This window comes from Artibeus jamaicensis, unplaced genomic scaffold (assembly GCF_021234435.1).
Source record: "Artibeus jamaicensis isolate MK-2021 breed Jamaican fruit bat unplaced genomic scaffold, CSHL_Jam_final contig_233, whole genome shotgun sequence".
In the NCBI taxonomy this organism is placed as follows: domain Eukaryota; kingdom Metazoa; phylum Chordata; class Mammalia; order Chiroptera; family Phyllostomidae; genus Artibeus; species Artibeus jamaicensis.
Genome location: NW_026521486.1, coordinates 41,679,508 through 41,702,028, shown reverse-complemented (window position 1 = coordinate 41,702,028; position 22,521 = coordinate 41,679,508). Strand labels below are relative to the sequence as shown.

The window sequence follows — 22,521 nt, the reverse complement described above, 5'->3', positions numbered from 1 at the left end:
AAAATAAATTTTAGTAGCAATGTCCTCAAATATTTTCTTTTCATCAATGCAAACCAGTCAAGTTCTGAGGAAAGAAAAAATCCACACATTCCTCCCCCTTAAAAATAAAGGCAAATGATAAGTATTTTTAAATACCAATATTTCAACCTAGGACGTCTGGCATTTCACATATTTTGCAAACAGATTGGCTACCACAGGCCCCATCTGCATTGGCAAACTGCTAGTCAGTCTGAGGCTTAACTTGAATGTCAACTCCTATGAAATTCTTCCCTGACCTGTCAAAACAGACTGATCATTCCCTTTCCCTGACTAGTGTAGCTATATTACTACAGATCTCATTAAATATAAAATTGTACTGATTAGTGTGTTCCCACCACTAATGTAACTAAAATGTAACTGCTGAAGTACAAGGACATGTCTTTGCTATATACCTATAATCCAGTTGAATCCTCATAGATAAGTATTTATCTTGCACACATAGAAAGCAGATGGGTATATGAGTATGTATCTAGAAACTGCCTGTTTAACAAAGCAGGGAGTTTGTTCAGCGGATGGACAAAGTGTGGATGGAATGGATGAACAGTGAACTAACAGAAGAAGAATCAACTAGAAAAAGGTAACAATGGTTAAAACTGCAGTCCAATTAGATAGATGACATGAAAATGTCACAGGGTGAAACAACCTCTAGTATATCCTAGGGTAGGAAGATGTTTTCTCCATCTTTTCTGTTCTGGCAGGAGACACGAAGCTGTGACGTGCAGTCAGAGAGCCACTACATTTAAGGTGGTTCCTTCCTGGGGGTTTTCTACATTTAACAGAAAACCGTTCAAAGTAGTACAAATATTGTCCAGAGTTTTAGGCTTCATCAAATATTTGTGTGTTATCTCATTTCATCCTCAATAGAAAAATCTCATATTATGAATCTCAATGTTTATAATTACGGAAAGTTTACAAATGCTCAATAACCTGCTCAAGGTTACATGACTTAAAAGAGGAAATTGTAGAACAACAAAAGTTCATCCAAATATTGGCCACATGCTAGGAAGCAAATTTGTGAACAAGACAGAAAACAAGTATCCTCATCCACAAGCACCTGTAGTAGGTAGCCATGCCATCTGAAACCCAACTACGCTTTAGAATCACCTGAGAAGTTGCGGGGGGGGGGGGGGACTGAAGCCTGGGACCCTTCTTGGGCTTAATTCATGTGACTTAATTGGTTTGAGGAGAGTTTTAGGCACGAGATCATTTTCAGCTATCTACTTGTTTCTAATGTGCAGCCAACCATTAGGTTCAACCATGAGAGAACCATTAGGTCTAACATCAAGAAAACAATTTGAAAAATACATTTATCAGAATGCATGATAGCTATTGTGAAGGGAAATAATAGATGCAATGGAAGGACAAATCCAAGGCACCTAATCTGCATAGGTGGGCTAGAGACAGTCACTCAGAAGAAGGGACAATTGGATGAAAATAGGCAGGAGGCGTAGCAGTCACCCAGGCAGAGAAAAGACCTCATGCAAAGACTGGGGGTAAAAGGGAGCAGTTGTCTTCAAGAACTGAGGTAAAATCAGCTTAGCTTAAAGCACATTGAGCAAGGAGGCTACAAAATATAAATTGAGAAAGGTACACAAGCACTAAATCAAAAAAGGCCCAGCAGAGCATTTTCAAGAATTTGAACTTCACGTAAAGAACAATGGGATGCCACTAAAGGATTTTAAGCAGGAGAGTGACATCAGATTGATTTACATTTTAAAAGTGTCCCTCCCTCTGCCATGTTGAGAAGTGGTTAGAAAGATGCTGTTGTTAGCAGGGCAGTCAGTGGTGGCTGCCAGCCAGCCCGTGGTGGCTGCAGTGGGAACAGTGAGAAGTACAAGGATTCGAGAGTCTATGAGGAGGACACTCTGGTGGATAAAGAGACTGAAGGACAAAGGGATTAAGGGTTATTCTCAAGCTTCCATCTTGGGAAACTAGATGGATATTGAGTAATTAGGATACTCCTTGATTTGTAACTCAAGGCTAATCATACTAATTAGCTAACACTGATTGAGAGCTTACCAAGTGCTGGGCATTATATTAAACTTCTTATATTAAATATTAATTTTCCTGTTTAGTTGTCCAAACATGCCTTTGACATAGCATATAGTACAGTCCTCAGGTAAGAGAGGACTGGAGATTTGAGAAGTTTTTGCCCAAGTTCACATAACCACCACATGGCAAAGTCAATATATGAACTATGATTTATGCTCTTATCTACCACTCACTCTCCATGTCTTCTCACTGAGAAATGGTATAACTAAGAACCAACTGCAATGATTTGGTTAAACTACAACTTTTAAATTGAAACTGTTTGGGACAGAGCTTACATTTTATTTTATTCTTGCTCAATAATGGAATAACAAATTTTGCTGTAGAAGACACACATCTGTGTAACCATCCAATCCAGAGAGGACTTCATTCCTGAGGCCCATGTTTCCTACAATCAGTACTTAATGGGCATTATCCAAAATACAGCTGTGCAATCCACACATAAAGATATTATCCTTCAAATTCTGTATTTGATGTGATACAGGGATAACAAAATTGTTACAAATTTACACTGATAAATACGCCTAAGGTCACCATAGATTTTTTATATTTTATCCCAATTATGATTAGGCTGGGTGATTTTATAATGCCCCTCTGCTCTCTAGATTTTTCTAAGTTTTCTATAATAAATGTTTAATTTTATAATAAAAAAATAAATTATGTATTTTAAAAGGTTTCCATTTGGGATTATGAGCAGCATTATTGACATGATTATAAAGAATAGATACGAGTAAAATGGTAAAGTATTTTCATAACACAGGAATTGCACTTACAGCTGATTCGTCCTGGTTTCGATGAGCTTCTGAATGGAGAAATCATCAGAAAGCGAGAACAGTTTTGTGCCACATCCTCCCCACATGATGTTTCTTTCACTAGAATTCACTGATTCACTCAAACACATGAGAGGAGTGCTAACATTTCCTATAGTGAGTATCTTCAAAGGAGCAGCTCCTTTACACTTTGCCAAAAAAGAGAAAACACATTCAGTTAATTGAGTCTCTGCAAAAGGAAACACTGTAAAATTTAAGCTTTCTAAAAACTGCTTCCCCATCATATATAGTTAGAGGTATTAAAATAAAAATTCCAGATACACTTTTTCAAGGGATTTACAAAAACAGGATTCAATTCAAGCAGTGTTCAAAATGTTATCCTATAACAATCTCTTCACTTCTCCATGCAAAAATGACACTGGAAATAACCTATACATTTTACTCTATCTCTCTGTCTCTCATGAGATAATCCGCTTCTTGGTACCAAGGGAGTATATGAATGGGTAGGATGTTGAACTCACAAATGAATAGATGGAGAGAGGAATAGTCCTTTAATAATAAATGAGAATCTAGATAACAGGAAGTTGAACAATGTCTCCAAAGATAAAGAAAAACTTGGTTGCAAACCAGATTTAAAACTTCAGTTTCCTTTTGTTTTTCCACAATATACTTATAAGTAATTATTGACTTTGCTTATATAAAAACAGAATTATTTACATATTCCTAAGAGTATAGATCAGATTTCATTTATCATTTTATTCTTAGTTCATGCATACAAAACATACACTCAGTCAGCAAGAGGATCTATAGGGTACAAGACTCGATGAAGCAATAAAAAGACAAAAAGCAGAATTTACGATCCACGCTGTCAGGAAGCTTATGACCACTTAGAAGGGGCCTGGGGATGCACATGCAGAAAGCAAAGATGTAAATTTTGATGTAGAATGCATTCAACATTTACCTTAACAGTTTTATCTTCAAAAATTGCTAAGTTGCCATCAGCAGTTCCCACCAAAAGAAAATTCTTTTGCTTGCTAAAACGAAAAATGTCAACATTGTAACAAAAAGAATGTTTGTCTTGACCAAGGTGGACTTCACACCTCAGCCTGGCTAAATCTTTAGACAGGTTTCTTCCTGAGGAAAAGGCCTATGATCCTTTTCACCATTTACTTTAGAAAACTTAAAATTGTTGGTAAACTCTTTCTCGGCCCATTTGAAATGTAAATCTTCTTCTAGCCTCTTGCCAGTTTTGTAGACCAACTATGTCTTTCTCAAGAATCTGAGAGCCCACCTCAGAAGTTTGAGAAAGAAGGCCACATCTTCCGGTCTCTGTGGGAGGGCAGGAGCCTGGTCAGCAAGCACCAGTTTGCAAACACAGATGGTCTATTCACACTGACAACTTCCGCTCACCCACTAAGCCTTCCAGTACTTTTCCATAACTCACTCCAGTGCTTAAATACTCTCCAGCCTTTATTTCAGCAGAGTTGAGCCAATTCTTTCTCCTTTACTGCAATAGTCTTGAATAAAGTCACCTTTGCCTATTGAACGCCCTCTCATGAAATTTTTCTTTGACAATATCTAAACAATTTCAACTTCAAACTTTAAATTTCAGCTGCCAAAATCTTGTGTTTCACATTTTTCCAATATTTATTTTTCCAGTATTAACTTAACCCAGAAGAATTTTGGGGGTGCAATCATCTTAATGGCTCCTGGAAATCATCCTGCCCCAAACATTACAACAACCAACCTGAAATTATGCCATTTAGATAATTTCCTTTGAGATAAGATCCTTGCAACTGATAGTGATTACATGTTTCCACCTATTAAAAATTTATGAATCCATTTATTGGACTTTTGTTTCAATTTAGTGGTTGGTTAACTGATAATGTTTTAGACTGGACCATGATAAGTTATTGGTATCTATGTACTCAAAGAAAGAATGAAAGGGAAGTCATCTCTGAGCAGGTCCTGCAAAGGTGAGTAGACAGACGTGAGGGCTGGTAGAGAAACAGCGCCACAGCTGTGGTGCAAGGCTGCTGGGCCTACAGAAATGAAGGACCTATTTTATAAATGCCCCCGTTTGATCTGTGTACGGAAAAATAAATATCTCTGTGGCTTCCCCCAATTCCTTTTAACAATGAAAAAATCTTAAAAATGAGCAGCCATTATGATGCTATGACTATTTGCACAAAATTGAGTCATCCAAAGGTACGTAGTTTGCCCGAATGGTCAAATTCACCACTCTACCTCAGCCTGGAAAAGGAACTGCAATACAAGCAAGTAATGGAATCAGTCATCCTTTCGAGGGTGTGCCTCTTATTTCCATCTTCAGTGTTAATGACGAGCAGCACGCCGGACTGTGTCCCAGACACAATCCAGCTTTCCTTTTCAATGGGTAGATGCACCAAGGCGAGGCACAGTATTCTACTATCAGTAACTTCCTGTAAAGAAAAGAAAACACACCCTATATAAAGCGTTTCTAGGTTGACTAAAGTTATATAAAATAAAAATATTCTCTTATCCACATACTTACCTCTCTTATCACTTTGATTTCAAAAAAATACATTTTTTATTTCATTTTCAACAATAAATTAGTTAACTGGCAAATGTTTTGCCTATCTAGAATGCATCTGAAACTAAATTTAAAAATTAAAAGTTAAAAATCCAACACCCATTTATGATAAAAAATAACTCACAGCAAAGTGGAAATTAAAGAAACGTACCTCAAAGCCATTTGACAAACCCGTAGCCAACATTGTACTCAATGGGCAAAACTACAAGTGTTTCCCTTAAGATTGGGACCAGACAGGGATGTTCACTTTTGCCACTCTATGCAACATAGTACTGAAAGTCCTAGCCACAGCAATCAGACAAGAAGAATAAATAAAAAGCATCCAAATTGAAAAGAAAGCAGTAAAAGTATCATTATTTGCTGATGGCATGAGACTGTATATAGAGAACCGTAAAGAATCCACCAAAAAACTACTAGAACTGATAAGTGAATTCGGTATACAATTGTATACAATTCAGTACACAATTTTATTTAGCAATGTTGCCCCAATAAATTCAATATAAATTAAAAGTTATTTCCAATTATCATTTCACACTCTACCAAAATAATGTGAGAGGATTTTCAACCTTAAGAATCATGTTTTGGCACAACATGTATTTCAAGGCAACAGTCAAAATATTAGGCAATTTTTAAAATGTAGAAACTTGTGTTACATTTGCTGATACAATTTATTAATCCTTCTTGCAGAAGTTACACCCAGAGCTCCTCTGTCAGTCAGATGCATCCACCCCCAGCTGCTCTGAGTGTTGGCTACTAATAACAGCTCAGAGTTGCACCCTTCACAACAGAACTGACCTCAGCTAGTGGGAGCTGGCTCACCCAGAATAGCTGGGAGGTCACGTAACCCTCTCCTTGGGCAGACTGCAGCTAAGGACCAGCTGAAGTGTGAGAACAAAAGACTGGCCCCCTTGCCTAGTGAAGGGATAAATCTAGGCTGCTATTCACACTCCAGAGTTTTTCACTGAACTCTGAGGAAGTTCTCATGGAGCTCACAGAACTTCTCTGAGGAAGTCTGAAGGTAGACTTCTGAGGAAGTCTGCACCTGACTGAGAAATGATTTAAGGAAAACTTTTTAGGAAGTACAGGAAGCCAGAAGGAAGAGGGGCGAAAGCTTAGCAAAAGTGTAGTTTCTGAGGACGTCTAGCTTCAGACTTAAATCACTTGCACAGATATTCTATCTTAGTCTCTGTTTCTGGAGACTCTGACCTAAGATACACATATACTGCAATTTCAAAACAAAACACATACTATGTAACTTCATATGAATACTCTTGTTCTAACAGAAAGCCAATTTAATAATGCGTCTAAATGAGCTCTTACTTAATCTCCACCTGCATAACTTTTTAACTAGTATACCCTTTAAAATTGTCTAACCACTATGCAGTACACCTAAAATTAATATTAAATACTGTTAAATGTAAACTGTAATTGAAAAATAAAATTTTAAGTAATAATAACCCACAAAAACAAGTTTTCTGTAGTGTGTCGAATTTAAAGAGTGCTTGAATTTACCTCAGAAGTGAGTCTTTTGGTGGTTAAGTCAAGAAAGGAGAGCTGTCCTCTGTCCGCGTTCCCGCAGCCCAGCCAGACACTCGCGGTCCTGCTGGGATGACTCGTAGCGACCATGCACTCCACAGTGAAGTTTTTATGGATGGCGATATGTCTCATTAGGCAGAGTAAATCAGCTGAATTCAAAATGTCAAAGACCTGAGAGAGAAAGTTTAAAAGTAGCAAAACAGCACACGTCACGTTAACACAAGCCCTCTTGAAAAATCAGATGCTTGTGTGGCAGGTAGAACTAAACGGTCCAGCCCTATCAGGAAAAACCCGAACCTGTCACCTGCACTGCGACCCACCAACAGCAACTGGATTCATAATCCAAAACGACAAATAAAATTACATTAAAGTAACACTTAATTTGGCCCGTGTATGACACACACTCTTTTGGTACATATGGCATGTTTTATAACCAGAAAAGAAAGGAACATCTGAAAAGAGCCAATGGCAGACAATGGGCAGGTCACTTGATTTTGTAGGACAGAGACACATCACAATGAAGGTGAACACTCGGGCCAGCGATGCAAGAGATCTTCCACCAGCTGAAGAGAAAATAACTTTTGATCTTTGGTAACAAGATACACAAATCACCTCTAGATTCTGTTTCTATGTTTTTCTTTGGAGCACTAAAGAACTAGAGGAAGCGTGTAGAGCTCCCGTAAAAACAAAAAACAGAACCAGGAGTCAGGGAACAGGAAGGAGCAAGCTTTTTATGACCTCACTGCCCCACATCTGACAAAGGTGATGAGTTTACCCATCTTGCTTAGTATGCACTGTATTTTAAAGATGAAATGTCAATGTTTTATTAAAATAATGTCATCTATCTGAAACAAAATTCAAGGTTGTTATACAATATATAAAGTACTGGTAAAGTATAATTAAAAATAAAAGAGAGAAAAAGGTAAAACAATAATTAAGCTATGAAAATTTCACGTGATAAAGCCTGTGTGATTAAGACCAGTGGTAACTGAATTTAAAAAACAAGTAAAGTCCATAGCCAAAATGATGATATAATGTTTGACAAAGTGAGTATATTTGTATTCATCTATTTTTGAGTAGGAAATTAAAAGTTGAGCAAAAATTTTTCAGTGAATTATTATACAAAATCAAGAGTCCACAACATAAAGACAGCTCTTATTTTGATCTATTAAAATCTGTTTCAGTATAAAACATGTGTAAGTTCTTTTTTCCAATAATATGCTAGAAAAGGTTATTGGGAAAACTCCCCGCTAAAAACAACTTAAAGAGCGTAAGAAGTTACTTTTTAAATCTCTTAAAAACATTTAAGATCCGACGAAGCCAGAAGGAATTATGAGGCCAAATTCATAGAAACACACAAAATAGGGAGATCTGAGGAACGCTAAAGCCACACTTGCCCTGAAGGCATTTGTCTACTGAAGGCAAAATTGATGGGTGGTTCTGGATACCTTGTGAGGCTGGAGGAAAAAATTCAGTCTAGGGTCCACTCGATATAGAATCTAATAAAGGTCCTGCTTCCCATACAGCTGGGACCTGAAAGAACTGCATACTCAGAGTAAGGGAAAACCAGAAATAAAGCCACCCCACGTTCCCCCTTTTGCTGATAAAAGGAAAGTTGTCTTGGAACTTCACACAGAGGAAGTGGGTAAAAGAACCTTAAGAAATAGTTATTAATAGGCATGCTGTCAAGAAGATCTGTAGACCTTTATTTCTGTCATCTGGGTGGGAAAAAAATCTCAAGCCTAGAATTGAGTTTAAAGCAATTTTGAGCACAAAATCAGAAAAAGAAATGTCTATGATCTGTATACAGAATTATAAAACTTTATTGAAAGCAACTTAAGGAGACCTAAATAGAAAGATAACCTACATTCAAGAAACACTTCATATTGTAAGGTTATAATCCTCCTCAAACTGTCCACAGACTCAATGCAAATCCAACCCCAAGCACCAGGTTTTGTATAAAAGTTGAAAAAGTTATTTTAAAATTAAAAAATTAAACACAAAAATAGCAAAAGCATTCCTCAAGGAGAAAATGAAGTAGGGAAAGAAGACTATTATAAGGCTACAGGAATTAAAACAGGATAGCACTGAAGGAAGAATAGGTAAATTGACTAATGGAAGAGAATGTGTACGTCAATATGTGCATGCGTCTTTGACAAATTACAGAGTGAATGTGGAAATAATTCAATGGTAAGAGATGAAGTAACTATTTCATTGGTGAAGCTGCAAGAATTGGTTATGCATAAGAAAGAAAAGAAATTGAATCCAGTAAAACTGTGAATCCCAGGTGGATTAAGAACTTAAACATCAGAAGCAAAATTTGTAAGTTTTTTAAGAAACAATAGGTAAATATTTTTGTGACTCTGGAAACAAAGATTTCTTGCAATAGGACCAGGACCCAAAAGTAATAACCATGAAAAATTGTTAAATTACTGTATATTAAAATTAAGAAATTCTACTCATCAAAAGGCACCCAACAGGAAACCAAAAGATAAATCCAAAATTGGGAAAAGAAATTTGCAACACATATAATCAACAAAGAATTTGTATACACTACATGTAGAATCTCTTTATCTTCTTTCATTTGAATGCAAATAATCTAGAAAAATGAGCAATAGGCATTTCCAAGAAAAGGAAATATATATGACCAAACAATATATCAAGAGATGCTCATACTTATTAGTAATTAGAAAAAATGTAAATTAATACACACATGATGGAGCTTATTTGGGGAAAAAATAAAAAGTCAGAGAGTATGAAAATTTAGAGAAAAGACCTAGAGAAATAGCTACTATAACATAGTGATGAAAGTGGTAAGCTGTTAAACTTCTTCAGAAAACAGTGTGGATACTCACATATCCTATGATTCTGCAGTTCAGTTCCTGGGTGCATATAAGAAGGCAATTCTCACACAATCTGCAGTGTTTAATAGCACCAAAAAACTGCAAACAATACCAACACCCAAGGACATGATCATGAGAGAATACACTGCTGTGTGCTCAAACAGTGGGATGCGATGGCACTGAAAATAACTAACAGCTGTGTTCAACAATGTGAATGAAGCCTGCCCAGTAATGTTAGGGGAACAACTGAAAAACCTCAGAAAATTACAATGATACGATTCCATTTTAAATAAACTATAAATACAAGACACTAAACTGAATGGCAAAATTATAAAGAAAAGAAAAGCAAGGATTACCACCAAAGCCAGGAAAGTAGCTACATCAACAAGGAATGGGAAGTGACGCAACCAGGAAGAGGCATACGGCGGTTTCTGGGATGGTGGTAATGTTCTCTTAGTGTGCATCCGTGATGGAGGAGGATTAGGAGTTTGCTTCAGAACTGTTCTGAACTGTGCCTATGTTTATTTACACTTACATGTGAAGATGTTTATACACATGTGCGTATACATACGCACTTGCCATTCTGTACAAAATATTGATAAATTTGTCTATAATAATACCTGTGCAGAAGTAGGTCTTTCTTGAGGATTTTCTTTTAAACACCTTTCAATTAACTTCTCCACCATAGGCCATGGGGCACATCCATATTCTTTAATGGGATCTAAAACATTCAGAAACATGCTAGAACATTACAAAAATCAGAACAATTATTTTATTTCCTCTTTATGTTCATAAAAGACCAAGATATTACATAACACTGATCTCTATAACCCTACATTAATTATGAATCTACTTATCAAAAAAGCTAATTTTTTAGCATTATCTCTACTTGATACATTTAAGAAGATTTAAAATTTTATGGAAGAAAAGACATTAATACCAATTGAATAAAATAATACAAGGTCTGTCCAAAAATATCCAGCCATTACTACTCATTCTTGAATTCATTCCCTAGAAGAGCTTCTACTAACATGGAAAAGTCATGTTTTTCTATATGTCTTCATAGCTTTCATCATACTATTAGTTGTTCATCTAATGTCTCCTTACTCTGCTAGAATCTACGACAGCAGGAACATCACTATATTTCTTGGCACTCAATACAGTGCATAGCTAATTAAATAATAATTATTTGCTAGATGAATGATTGATTGAAGATGCATACAGTCTGTCTGGAAAAAGTACAACCATTGTTAATATAACCAGAATGGCTTTTACAACATTGATGTAACCAGGCAGCCAAGGAGAGTAGACCAAATGTACATGTGTGAACAATGATGACTTCACTGTACTAGTCAGTAGGGGTGGTAGATGTTGGTAAGTGAGGATGTGCGTTATGTGGCCATCACATTCAAAATAACTGAGTAAAGCAATGAATCTGTATCAAATTTTTAAAAATAACTTATTTATTTATTTTTAGAGCAAAGGGTAGGGAGGGAGAAAGAGGGACAGAAATATCAATATGTAGTTGCCTCTTATGCACCTGCTACCAGTGACCTGGCTCGCAACCCAGGCATATGTGCCCTGACTAGGAATCAAACCAGCAACCCTTTGATTCATAGGTCAGCACTCAATCCACTAAGCCACAGCAGCAAGGGCTACATATTTTCTTTTTTTTAAAATTATTTTATTGTTGTTCAAATACAGTTGTCTGCACTTACCCCCTACCACTCCCCCAACCACACCCCCACCATCCTCACTTCCTTCCCCTTCTTCTACCCCCACTTGGTTTTGTGCATGTGTTCTTTACCATTGTTCTTGAAAACCATTCCCCCCATACTCCCCTTACCCCTTCCCACCTCCCCTCTGGTTACTGTCAGGTTGTTCTTAATTTCAATTTCTCTGGTTATATTTTGCTTGCTTGTTTGTTTTATTGGTTAGGTTTCACTTAAAGGTGAGATCACATGGTATTTGTCCCTCACTGCCTGGCTTATTTCACTTAGCATAATGATCTCCAGTTCCATCCATGCTGTAGCAAAGGGTAGGAGCTCCTTTTCCTTTCTGCTGCATAGTATTCCATTGTGTAAATGTACCATAGTTTTTTGATCCATTAATTTACTGATGGGCACTTAGGTTGCTCCCAGCACTTGGCTATTGTAAATTGTGCTGCTGTGAACATTGGGGTGCACAGGTTCTTTTGGATTGGTGTTTCAGGGTTTGTAGGACATAATCCCAGCAGTGGAATTGCTGGGTCAAAAGGCAGTTCCATTTTTAGTTGATATTCAGAAATCAAAGGCATTTTTGTACACCAACAATGAAATATCAGAAATGGAAATCAGGGAAAAAGTCCCATTTGATAAAGCAACAAGAAAAATAAACTACCTAGGAATAAACCTAACCAAGGATATAAAAGACTCAGAAAACTACATAACACTCAAGAAAGAAATTAAGGAAGACACAAACAAATGGACCATGTACCATCCTCATGGACTGGAAGAATTAACATCATCAAAATATCTATACTACCCAAAGCAATTTATAAATTCAGTGTAATCCCTAATGAAGTACCAATGACATACTTCACAGATATAGAACACACATTTCAAAAATTTATACGGAACCATGAATGACTCTGAATAGCTGCAGCAATTTTTAGAAATAAGAACAAAGTAGGAGGGATCACAATACTTGATATCACACTGTATTACAAGGCTGCTGTAGTCAAAACAGCCTGGGATTGCCATACAAACAGACACATAGACCAATGGAACAGAACAGAGAGCCCAGAAATAAACCCAAGTCTCTATGGTCAATTAATATTTGACAAAGGGAGGGGGAAGCATAAAATGGAGTAAAAATAGCCTCTTCAACAAATGGTGTTGGGAGAACTGGAGAGCTACTTGTAAAAAAGTAAAACTCGATCACCAACTATACCATGCACAAAAATAAATTCAAGGTGGATGAAAGACTTAAATATAAGTCATGACACTATAAAAGTCCTAGAGGAAAAGTCATCAGTAGGCAAATCTCAGACACTCCATGCAGCAATATTTTCACCAATATGTACCCTAGAACAATGAACATAAAGGAAAGAATAAACAAATGGGACCTCATCAAATTAAAAAGCTTCTGTATTGCTGAATAAAACAGCATTAAAATGAAAAGAGAACCAACTATATGGGAAAATATTTGCCAATGATACCTTGGACAAGGGTTTGATCTCCAAAATATATAAAGAACTCATACAAATTCACTCCGGGAAGACACACAATGCAATAAAAAACGGGCAAAAGACTTGAACAGATATGTCTCCAAGGGGGACATACAGAGGGCCCAGAGACATATGAAAAGATGCTCAGCTTCACTAGCCATCAGAGAGATGCAAATGAAAACCACAATGAGATACCACCTTATACCTGTCAGAATGGCCATCATAAACAAATCAACAAATAACAAGGGTTGGAGAGGATGTGGAGAAAAGGGAACCCTAATACACTGTTGGTGGGAATGCAGACTGGTGCAGCCATTGTGGAAAACAGTATGGAATTTCCTCAGAAAAATCTGCATTGAATCTTGTCTTAAGGTTGAACATGCCTCCTTGGAAAGTATTCAAATGATGTGGAAGGCCACAGCTATGGGAACTGATGATTGGCAGCTTCATCAGGACAATGTGCCCACTCATGCATCATGTCTCCTGCAGTTTTTTTGGTGAAACATCCAATCGCCCAGGTAACTCAGCCCCCTAAAGCCCAGATTTGTGATTTCCAGCTTTTTCCAAAACTAAAACCACCCTTGAAGGGCAAAAGACTTCAGACCGGTTGATGAGATTCAGGAAAGTACTGTGGGGCAGCTGATGGTGATTGGGAGAACTGTGTGAGGTCCCAAGGTGCCTGCTTTGAAGGGAGTTGAGGTGTCTTTATCCTATGTACAGTATTTCTTGGATCTTCTTCAATAAATGTCGCCATTTGAATATTAACCTTCATATCTCCAGTCAGTTTGTGTATGTTCCTTTATTTGTAAGAGAAATACCACTCTTCTTGTTGAGGTAAAATGGAAATCTAAACGATTTCACTGGGAAGCTAGCTGGTAAGTAAAGGACATGACCCAGATTGTATCTGAAGTTTATTCAAGTGATTATAAATTTTCTCCTGCTGGGAATCTTTAAAGTCCCCCAAAAGGAGATAGTTAAAGCTATATACCTATGTGTGTACATATCGTACACCTGAAAATATTTCTTAAATGAAAGGAAAAGCAGAAAATATGAGAAACAACTAAATATATTTAAAAGACTGCTTTGTCCTGGGAACTGAAATAATACTCAAGGAATGAATGACAAATGTCCTAGAATTTCTTCAAAGCATGAACAACCATTCAACATGAGATTTGAACTCATTACATATTCATTAATTCTAATAAATACTTACTACTAAAAATTATTGTCATAAAAAGTCAATCTTCCATTCCTGCATATAAATTATTTCACTCCAAGAAAATGAAAATACTCCAGGCAAATGGCACACAGCAACTTTTTATGAGAACAAGAAGGCACTAAACCTGAAGTTTTAATAGCAGTATCCTTTTCTGAGTATTCTTCTTAATATATACCAAATACAACAATATTAATTTGGGATTTTTTAAAAACCTAAAACTGCTACCTTCCTTGTGTGATTTTTATTTATGCATCACAGTATTTAACTATATTCATGCACTAAACAAAAAATTATCATCCATGAAATAAATTAAGCATACAGCTACAATTAAATAACTTAAAAATGAAGCTACTGGTATTTTTAATATCTACTGTAGATAAATAAAACTTACCTGGTAATTTTCCTTGTATTGCCAATTCATCAAACTCATTTGGAAACTTCAACCCCTCTGCTATTCTACCTCCAGAGGTGAAAATGTCATACAGTAGTAAGCCAAATGAATAAACATCAGCCTGTTGGTTATAAATTACATTTCCTCTAGCAACTTCAGGTGCACGAAACCCTGCAAGTAAACAGATATATTAACAACTATGCTACAACCAGAGCTCATATACCTAAGAGGTATGTAGTTAGACATATATGCTAATGAAGAGTCTGAGAGATGAATTCTAAACTAGGACATGTCATCTCTATGAGGAGACACCTTGATCAAGCAATTAACAGCCCTGTCCCAAGACATTTCGTCCCAAGGTCGATCTTGAAGAATAATAAGAGCAAAACTTCAATAATATATTATTAAGTAATGTTAAAAAATAAAGAAATGAAACATAATTGGAAAAAAACCCTGTCACATTTTATTCTCATTCCTAATAACAACTATTCCCAGGGAAGTGTTTCAAACAGAGGAAGGGTCGGCTTTCCTAGTCTTCAAATGACCTCAACTTGGCTAAAATTCCAATGCTTTCCTTAGTTTGGGAACTTGTTACCTTGCTCCTTCTACCCAATAGAAAAATAAATGGGAAACCATGGCTAAAACAAATAAAATCCTTCTTTCTCATGTGATAGTCCAAGTCTTAGATTCTCTTAAAGGAAAATATAATCTTTCACTCCACAATAGAGACAAATTGCTTTTAAATTCTTCAGAAAAAAAGTAATTTTAACAGTATTCATAATAGTAAAAATATCAACAATCCAAAGAATTCCAACCATAAAAGAAGTTTAATTAAAGTGTATACCATACAACAACTTAAAAATCATTTTAAGATGCCATGCTACAATGGAAGTGAAAAAACAACGTAGCATATAATTCAGAGTAAACAAAGTCTATAAATATGTAACAAAAATCAACTAAATTAATTTTCTTTGCTGTGATAATGGTATTGAGATTATGTAAACAAATATCCTCATTCTAAGAAACATGCGCCAATGTGTTCAGGGATGACATAGTATGATGTACTTAATTTCAGAACTCGTATTCGCATACACAGAAAGTGAGAGGGAGAACAGTACAGCAAAAGTTTACTGATGAATCTATGACAAGGGTGTATGAGCACATATTGTACTATTCTCTCAATTTTTCTGTGGGCTTAAACATTTTCAAAATAAAAAGTTGATAGAATATGTATAATGAAATACAACAAAGAAATACATCCAAATGTAACAATGAGAATTTCCATGTACTAAAAATATAGTCTGCTTTTATTTTCTTTTAATACTTCCAAATTTTCTACAATGAACATACATCATTGTTATAGAGTTTAAATATACAGCCAGAACAACATAACAAAGTATAATTCATGGCCTTCAATGACTGAATGATTAAATTTGGAAAGAGTTCTATTTGACAGAGAGCTTACCAGCCTGAAGTTCAGTGGTCCTTTGCCAGGCTGGAAGGTCAGGGGGAGTCAAAGGATGGGGGTGTCGAAATTAAGCCTGATGGTCCCTACTATACTCACCAGTAACATTCTCTAGTTAACATGTGCCACATGTGTTCACTACCCTTCTCTTTCTACACATACAAATAAACACATACTGTTACCACTTCTCCACATTTGTCTCCCCCTCTGTTTCTCTTTTGCTATCTCTGGGTGCCTGTGAATGTGCATGAGTGTACACAAGAACATATGCAGATACACATGTTATATATAACATAAGCACATATATATCTTTATTACATGCCATGTAAAATTATATACATTATATATAACATTTTATATACTATCTTAGGTTTCAGGTACAATATATCATTCAGCCTTAAAGATAATATTTCCTTAGAATAAAAACATTTTCCTATGTAGCCATAATATCATTCTCAATCCAGAAGCTAAAGAATTATGTGAGTAATTAAGACAGTTCTAAAATAGACCCCTAATATGCGTATCCTTATCACTGAGAACTTCCCTAGAACAGCAGTTGTGAGTTTTTGTAAAATTTTTACCTTATATTTAACTATACTTGTTACTATAGTAGTAACAGAGAGAGTGCACTTTCATCGATTCAATGTATTCGCCGCTGAATTTAATTTGGGATGGAAACAAACACTTTTAACATTACCTGCTCTTGGGAAAGCCTAGAACTAGGTACACGCCCTGCATCTTTACAAAGGGCCAGTATGGCCCCGAGACCTATGATCTAACACTGAAATGATCTGTGGTGCTTGTGCGGCACAGCGACACACTGTACAGACACCCTGTTTGGCACCGATGGCCTTGGAGACTGGAGATGTGAAACGCAAACTGAAATCCCACATGTACTTTGCTGTCGTTGACTGAAACATGTCACTCCACTTCTAGCTGAGATGGAGTAACATTGGACTCGATTGATCATCCTGTATAAAACCATGAAACAAATCACACAAAATATATGAAACACTGGACATCAGGAGCACAGGACAGTGACCTTGAGAGAGAGCAAACAAACAAGGTAAGTCCTCTGAGTGCCCCCGAAACAGTCCCCAGTACAGGGAAGGGAGATACAAACAGAACCATCCCCACCCTCTACCCACGGAGTTGAGAACACAAAGCAGAGTCTAGGACTGCCGGGTGGTATGCTAAACACTGTATGAATTTCTCAATTAATTTCCACAACAATCCCCCAAAGGCAAACACTATTGCTAAGTCCTATGCATAAACCCAGAAGAGAAGTTAGGTACTTTCTCCAGTCTCAGCTAGTGAATGGCAAACCAAGGATTCAAACCCAGGCAGACTGACTCTATAACCCATGATTAATATATTCCAGACTGCCAAGAGTTCACTAAGGCACATCTATCTCAGTAACCTCAGAATCCACTATCGTGCCTAGAATGTGCACCACTAAGACAGATCAATGCAAAACAACTGGCATTGCTTTTCTAAATTTGAATATAAGTCTAAATTCGACTCACGTTTACTCTCATGAACTTCTACCATGAGGCCAGAATCAGAGCTCCTGCTCCACACCTGACAAAACACAACAGTGAAGGACAGAGCCCCAGTGGATGTGTTTTCTAAAGCTCTGCATGTTACCTAATGTATAGTCAAAACTGAAAACACTTAACTAAATAACCCTTCATCTTCCATCAATCACTTAACCCATACCCAATTTCCTGCAGTTATCTGAATAAGACAAGTCATTTTATACTTTATTACCTTTTGCCTGGAATGACTCCTGCCATGCTTTTTTTCCTTTTCTTTTTCAAGCCTCCAGCTTATTTCTAAGATTTAATTCCAGGATCACCTTCTCCATGAAGGAGGTCCTGTCGACTTACAGCTTAGTATCCTTTGATCCTTGGGACTACCACTACCCTTCAAACTAGATCTCCTACTGCAGCTGACATGGTGCTCTATGTTTATTTGCTTCCAGCCTTAATTTTCCTGGCAGAATGTATGCCTCTGGAGGGTAAAATGTACATTTATTCATGCACCTTTCCAAATTCACCACAAGAGGAATTGTTAACATGCTTGAGGCCATTGCAATATGCCGATCCTTGTTCTGTGCTATTGATATGGATTATTTCATTTTACCTTTAGACAACACCATGAGATATGCATTATTTTCCTCATCACAATCTACAGAAATGAAAACTGAGCCCCAGAAAATGAATCTTGATGAATACCTAACAGCTATTAAGTAATAGCACCAGTTGGCATTTGGTTAACTTTCAATAAATTATTGGCAAATGAAGGAATAAATAAATAAAAATAAGGATAATTTTTCCTTGGAGAATTATCATAACAATTGTTAAAATAATTGAGAAAATATTATTCCTTTTCTAAAAACTATTTTTAGAAACAATTTTTCAGACAGTCTTGGTTTAACCAATGTTATGAGTATATTAAGAAAGCATTCATTGATCAAAAATAGGAGAAATTTGTGAGCCAGGTCTTATTATATATCATATGATGTACAGAAACATATATTTTCTTTCTATTTTTACTTTCAGAGAAGTATGAACAGAACCTGTTGCATCATCTCTATCAGATGATCGCGTACAACTAGAGACTAACATTTTGTTTACCCAAAGACTTTTGCATTTCCATGGATGAGATGAAGCCATCAGTCAGAATCCATCTTGGTCAACAGTGCAACTATCAAAGGACCCAGCATTAACTGTCACCCCAACAGGATGTAATACATCCCTTTGAGTTAAAGTTAAAGGTCTCCAAGTTGTTTCAAGTTGACAGTATCCATCCCATATTTACCTTTTAAAAGGTGGACAGACACTGCAGTGTGGTCCCTGCCAATAACTGAACTGTTTCAGAGTTATGAAAAAGAGTTTGTGAACCTGAACTAGGATTGCCTCCTTTTGAGGTAGGTGTCAACAGTGCCCAGATTAAATGTTTGCTATTCCTTTTTACCATCTCTGGAGGACGCAAACATTTTAAAAGTCCAACTTTTAAAATATAATATGACAAAAATATTCTTTTTTGTTCACTCCTCCCCTCTGGAAAATTACATGAGTTAATTTTTTTGCCCTACAGAACGATCAAAATTACAAGGTACTGGGCACACTCAGTGCAATGTCTGAACACAGTGAGCTAGGCTTCCGTGTTCTCCTCATTCTCCTGCCTCACAAACTGAAGGCACTTGTTGTCCATCTAGAAGAGGAAATATTCAAACAAACCTTATCACCTACCTGGTGTGCCTTCTGATGTTTTTATCCCCATTCTGCAGCAGTACTGAGCAATCCCGTAGTCAGCGATCTTGGCAATGATGGCAGCATTGGGATACAGTGTGAAAAGCAGTACGTTGTGCGGCTTCAAATCACGGTAAATGATCATGGCTGAGTGGAGGTATCTGCCAGAAAAGGCACAGGCGCGCTCATTAAAGTGTGATTACATTATTATACGTTTCATCCTGATTTCCTGAAATATGTATTTCAGGAGAAATCCTGGGCTAAGTTTGACCCTCGAAGTTGAGAGATATTAGAGAAGGAAGTACAACACTATTGCACAAAGCAAAAGCTTATTCTCTTACAACTGCAAAACAAAACAAAACAAAATAGAGTCAAAACAGGTGAATCCTGGTAAGTGAGTGATTTATATTTAAGGCACAACCACTTCAAACAGTTTACCAATTTTGGAGACTTTTCTTGAGTATACCTTAATAATTACTTAAAAGGAATTCCAATTTTCTTTAATGATCATATGAGTATTTTAATTAGTTTAAAACATAAATATGTTTAATAAGAGTTGATAGGATATTAAAACTCCCATTTACTTTACAGTTTTAATTCGCTTAATAGTTTTGATTTGCTTAAAACCATAAAGAAGTTTATCTCAGGTTTTTACATTTTTTTAATTCCATTTCACTTTTGACACTTATTTTTTGACTAAAATTCTTCCTAATTTTTGGAACATATTTTCTGCTCTTTAATAATAACAATACCAACTAAAAGACTTCCTATATATCAATATTGTATCTTTTTGAAGATCTAATTTACTTTAAACCTGGTTTCATTATAAATTAAGGTTGACAAATAACATTTTGGAGCAAGTAAAACATTTTCTTGGGAAAGGTGACTTTGGGTGATTTTCCTTTTAGAGTGATCCATCCAAGATTCATAAGCAACTAAAGTTGGACATTGCTGATATTCAAAACTAGTTAATATAAAAAGAAACAAAATAAAATTTTAACCTCAACCAGGTCTTGGCTATTCTGGAGACTGTGCTCCAGCTACTAATGTAACTCTATCACTGCCTTTCCTTACACAAGCACACAACTCAGCAGGTCTCCAGCTCTGTCTTCCCTGTCCTAAGATATCAAATTTGATATGACTCTCCATGGACTCTTACACGTGTATCATGGCCTACGTTGCAAAAACAATTTTTCAGAGATGTTAACAGAGGTAACTTTAAATTTCTTTGTTTGTCTGTGCTTTGGGTTTGGTATCACATTCCTACCCCATTGCCCAGTACCAATCACGACCCCAGGGTCTAGGAGGAGCAGAGTGGGAGCAGAAGCCTGATATTTCCATTACGTGACAGACTAGAGTATATGCATCATTTAATTGCATCAATTAATGCAGAAGATTCCTTCCCTTCCAGGATGTAGTCAGGAAAGTTGGCAGTAGGCCTATTCACTTGAGTATACATATTTTTGGCTGAAAAATAAGATAAATGTACTAATGAAGTTGACCTTAACAATAAGTAATAGGCTTGAAAGAAAAATTTACTAAGGGCTTTACTGAAAGGTCATTAGTCACTCTTGCCATACTGAAGAAAAAGCTGGGAGAGTAAGAAGAAAAAAGTTCAGGCTGAGCCATGCATAATTGAATGGCATCCAAATTCTTCATAATGTGTGCCTCTTACAGAACATTTACAGGATGCAGATTCTTTTAGAATACTTCAGCAGTTAAAATGTAGTTAAACGTAATTTGGAATAATGTCAGTGGGAAGGAAAGATTATCTGCATTAGTTAAAATGTTCAATTGTAAAATTTTGTCTTAAAAAGTACAGTTTTAATAACTTTTAATAAACTTGCAAAATATAACTTGTGATATATTAACAAGGGCAGAGCTTCCCTTCCTGAAAATATTTCAGCTACAATTTATGCATTATGTGACAATGAGCGTTATTAAATATTTTACTTTAAAACTTGCATTTTAAAAACACGGTCATTCATGAATCATGATTACTATCAGTGTATCCTGAGGGGTCACATCTACAAGGAGAAATGGGCTCTAACAAGGTTGCAGAAGTGTGGTGAATGCGATGTTAGGGAAGCCAGAAGGAAACACTGAGGTAAAGATAAGCAAAGCAGACTCTCCCACTATACTATAAATTCTTTAACTGAGAAGAGCAAGATAATGTCCACTTTTCCCACTTTGGCACCTAACACCAAGTCTTGCATGGAGTGGACTCAAGAAACACATCATAGAGAACAAGTGTTCGAGGTACAGTTGAGCTTCATTGAGGAGATGGCATGTGAGCAAAATCTAGAGGAAAATGAGTTCTCTAGGCAGACAAATCTGTGGAGAGAGAAGAATGACAAATGCAAAGACAGACATGGGTGTCAACGAAATGTCAAGCCGGTCAGCACAACTAGAATGAAGAGTGAGGGCAGAGAGACTGGAGGCAGGCAAATGGCATCCTTAATGAGTTCTGATGCTGCGCCAAGGAATTTGTATGTACACTGTAGGAAACCTGGGACTATCAAACCTCAAGCATAATTAAATTTTTATTTTAGAAGACGTATTCTGATAATTTCCTGGAGATACTGGACCAAGATAGTAGTAGTGGCATAAAAGTAAATAAATAAATTTTTAAAAATCATGGCAAATATTTAGTACAAAATCTGGTGGACAAATGGGTACTTACTTTTGGGGAAGAAAGTTAGTCTGGATGTGATCACAATGATCTTTGCTGGCAAGTAGCAGATACAAAAGAAAGCAAATTGATGGGGAGAGGAAGTAGCAGAGAAAGTAAATTCAATTATGAACACGTTCAAACAGAAATCTATGGGAAATATAAGGTGTATCTGCATTGGTAGTTGAGAATTGGGGGGACTGACTGTGGGAGTGGGGAGAACAGGGCTGGGGTGAGCAATGGGGAGGAGACAAGACAATGGTAACTGAACAACAATAAAAAAATAAAATTAATCATAATAATAAAAAAGGAGCTCAAAGGAGCAGACTGATTAAAGATGTAAGCTAATAGTCGGTGGCAAAATTGTGGAACAGAATATGTAAAGTTCTTGTATGTCACTCAAAACAGCTCCACCCCTAAGGGGCTCCAGGGAATGTGCTCTTATTGCCTCTTTCTACCTGTGTAGTTAGAGCTCTGTGCTAAACTATATTGGGCAAGACA

General features: G+C 36.5%; 1 protein-coding gene across 1 annotated transcript in view; it reads right to left on the bottom strand.

The window, feature by feature from the left end:
• LRRK2 (leucine rich repeat kinase 2) overlaps window positions 1-22,521 on the bottom strand; it is a 130,826-nt gene that overhangs the window by 6,758 nt on the left and 101,547 nt on the right. The window contains exons 41-47 of the mRNA XM_053661728.1: window positions 19,350-19,510; window positions 14,628-14,798; window positions 10,430-10,530; window positions 6,943-7,137; window positions 5,106-5,299; window positions 3,820-3,892; window positions 2,862-3,046 (exon numbers count right to left, since the gene is read on the bottom strand). Of these exons, the coding sequence (XP_053517703.1) occupies window positions 2,862-3,046; window positions 3,820-3,892; window positions 5,106-5,299; window positions 6,943-7,137; window positions 10,430-10,530; window positions 14,628-14,798; window positions 19,350-19,510 (1,080 nt within the window). The remainder of the gene's footprint in view (window positions 1-2,861; window positions 3,047-3,819; window positions 3,893-5,105; window positions 5,300-6,942; window positions 7,138-10,429; window positions 10,531-14,627; window positions 14,799-19,349; window positions 19,511-22,521) is intronic.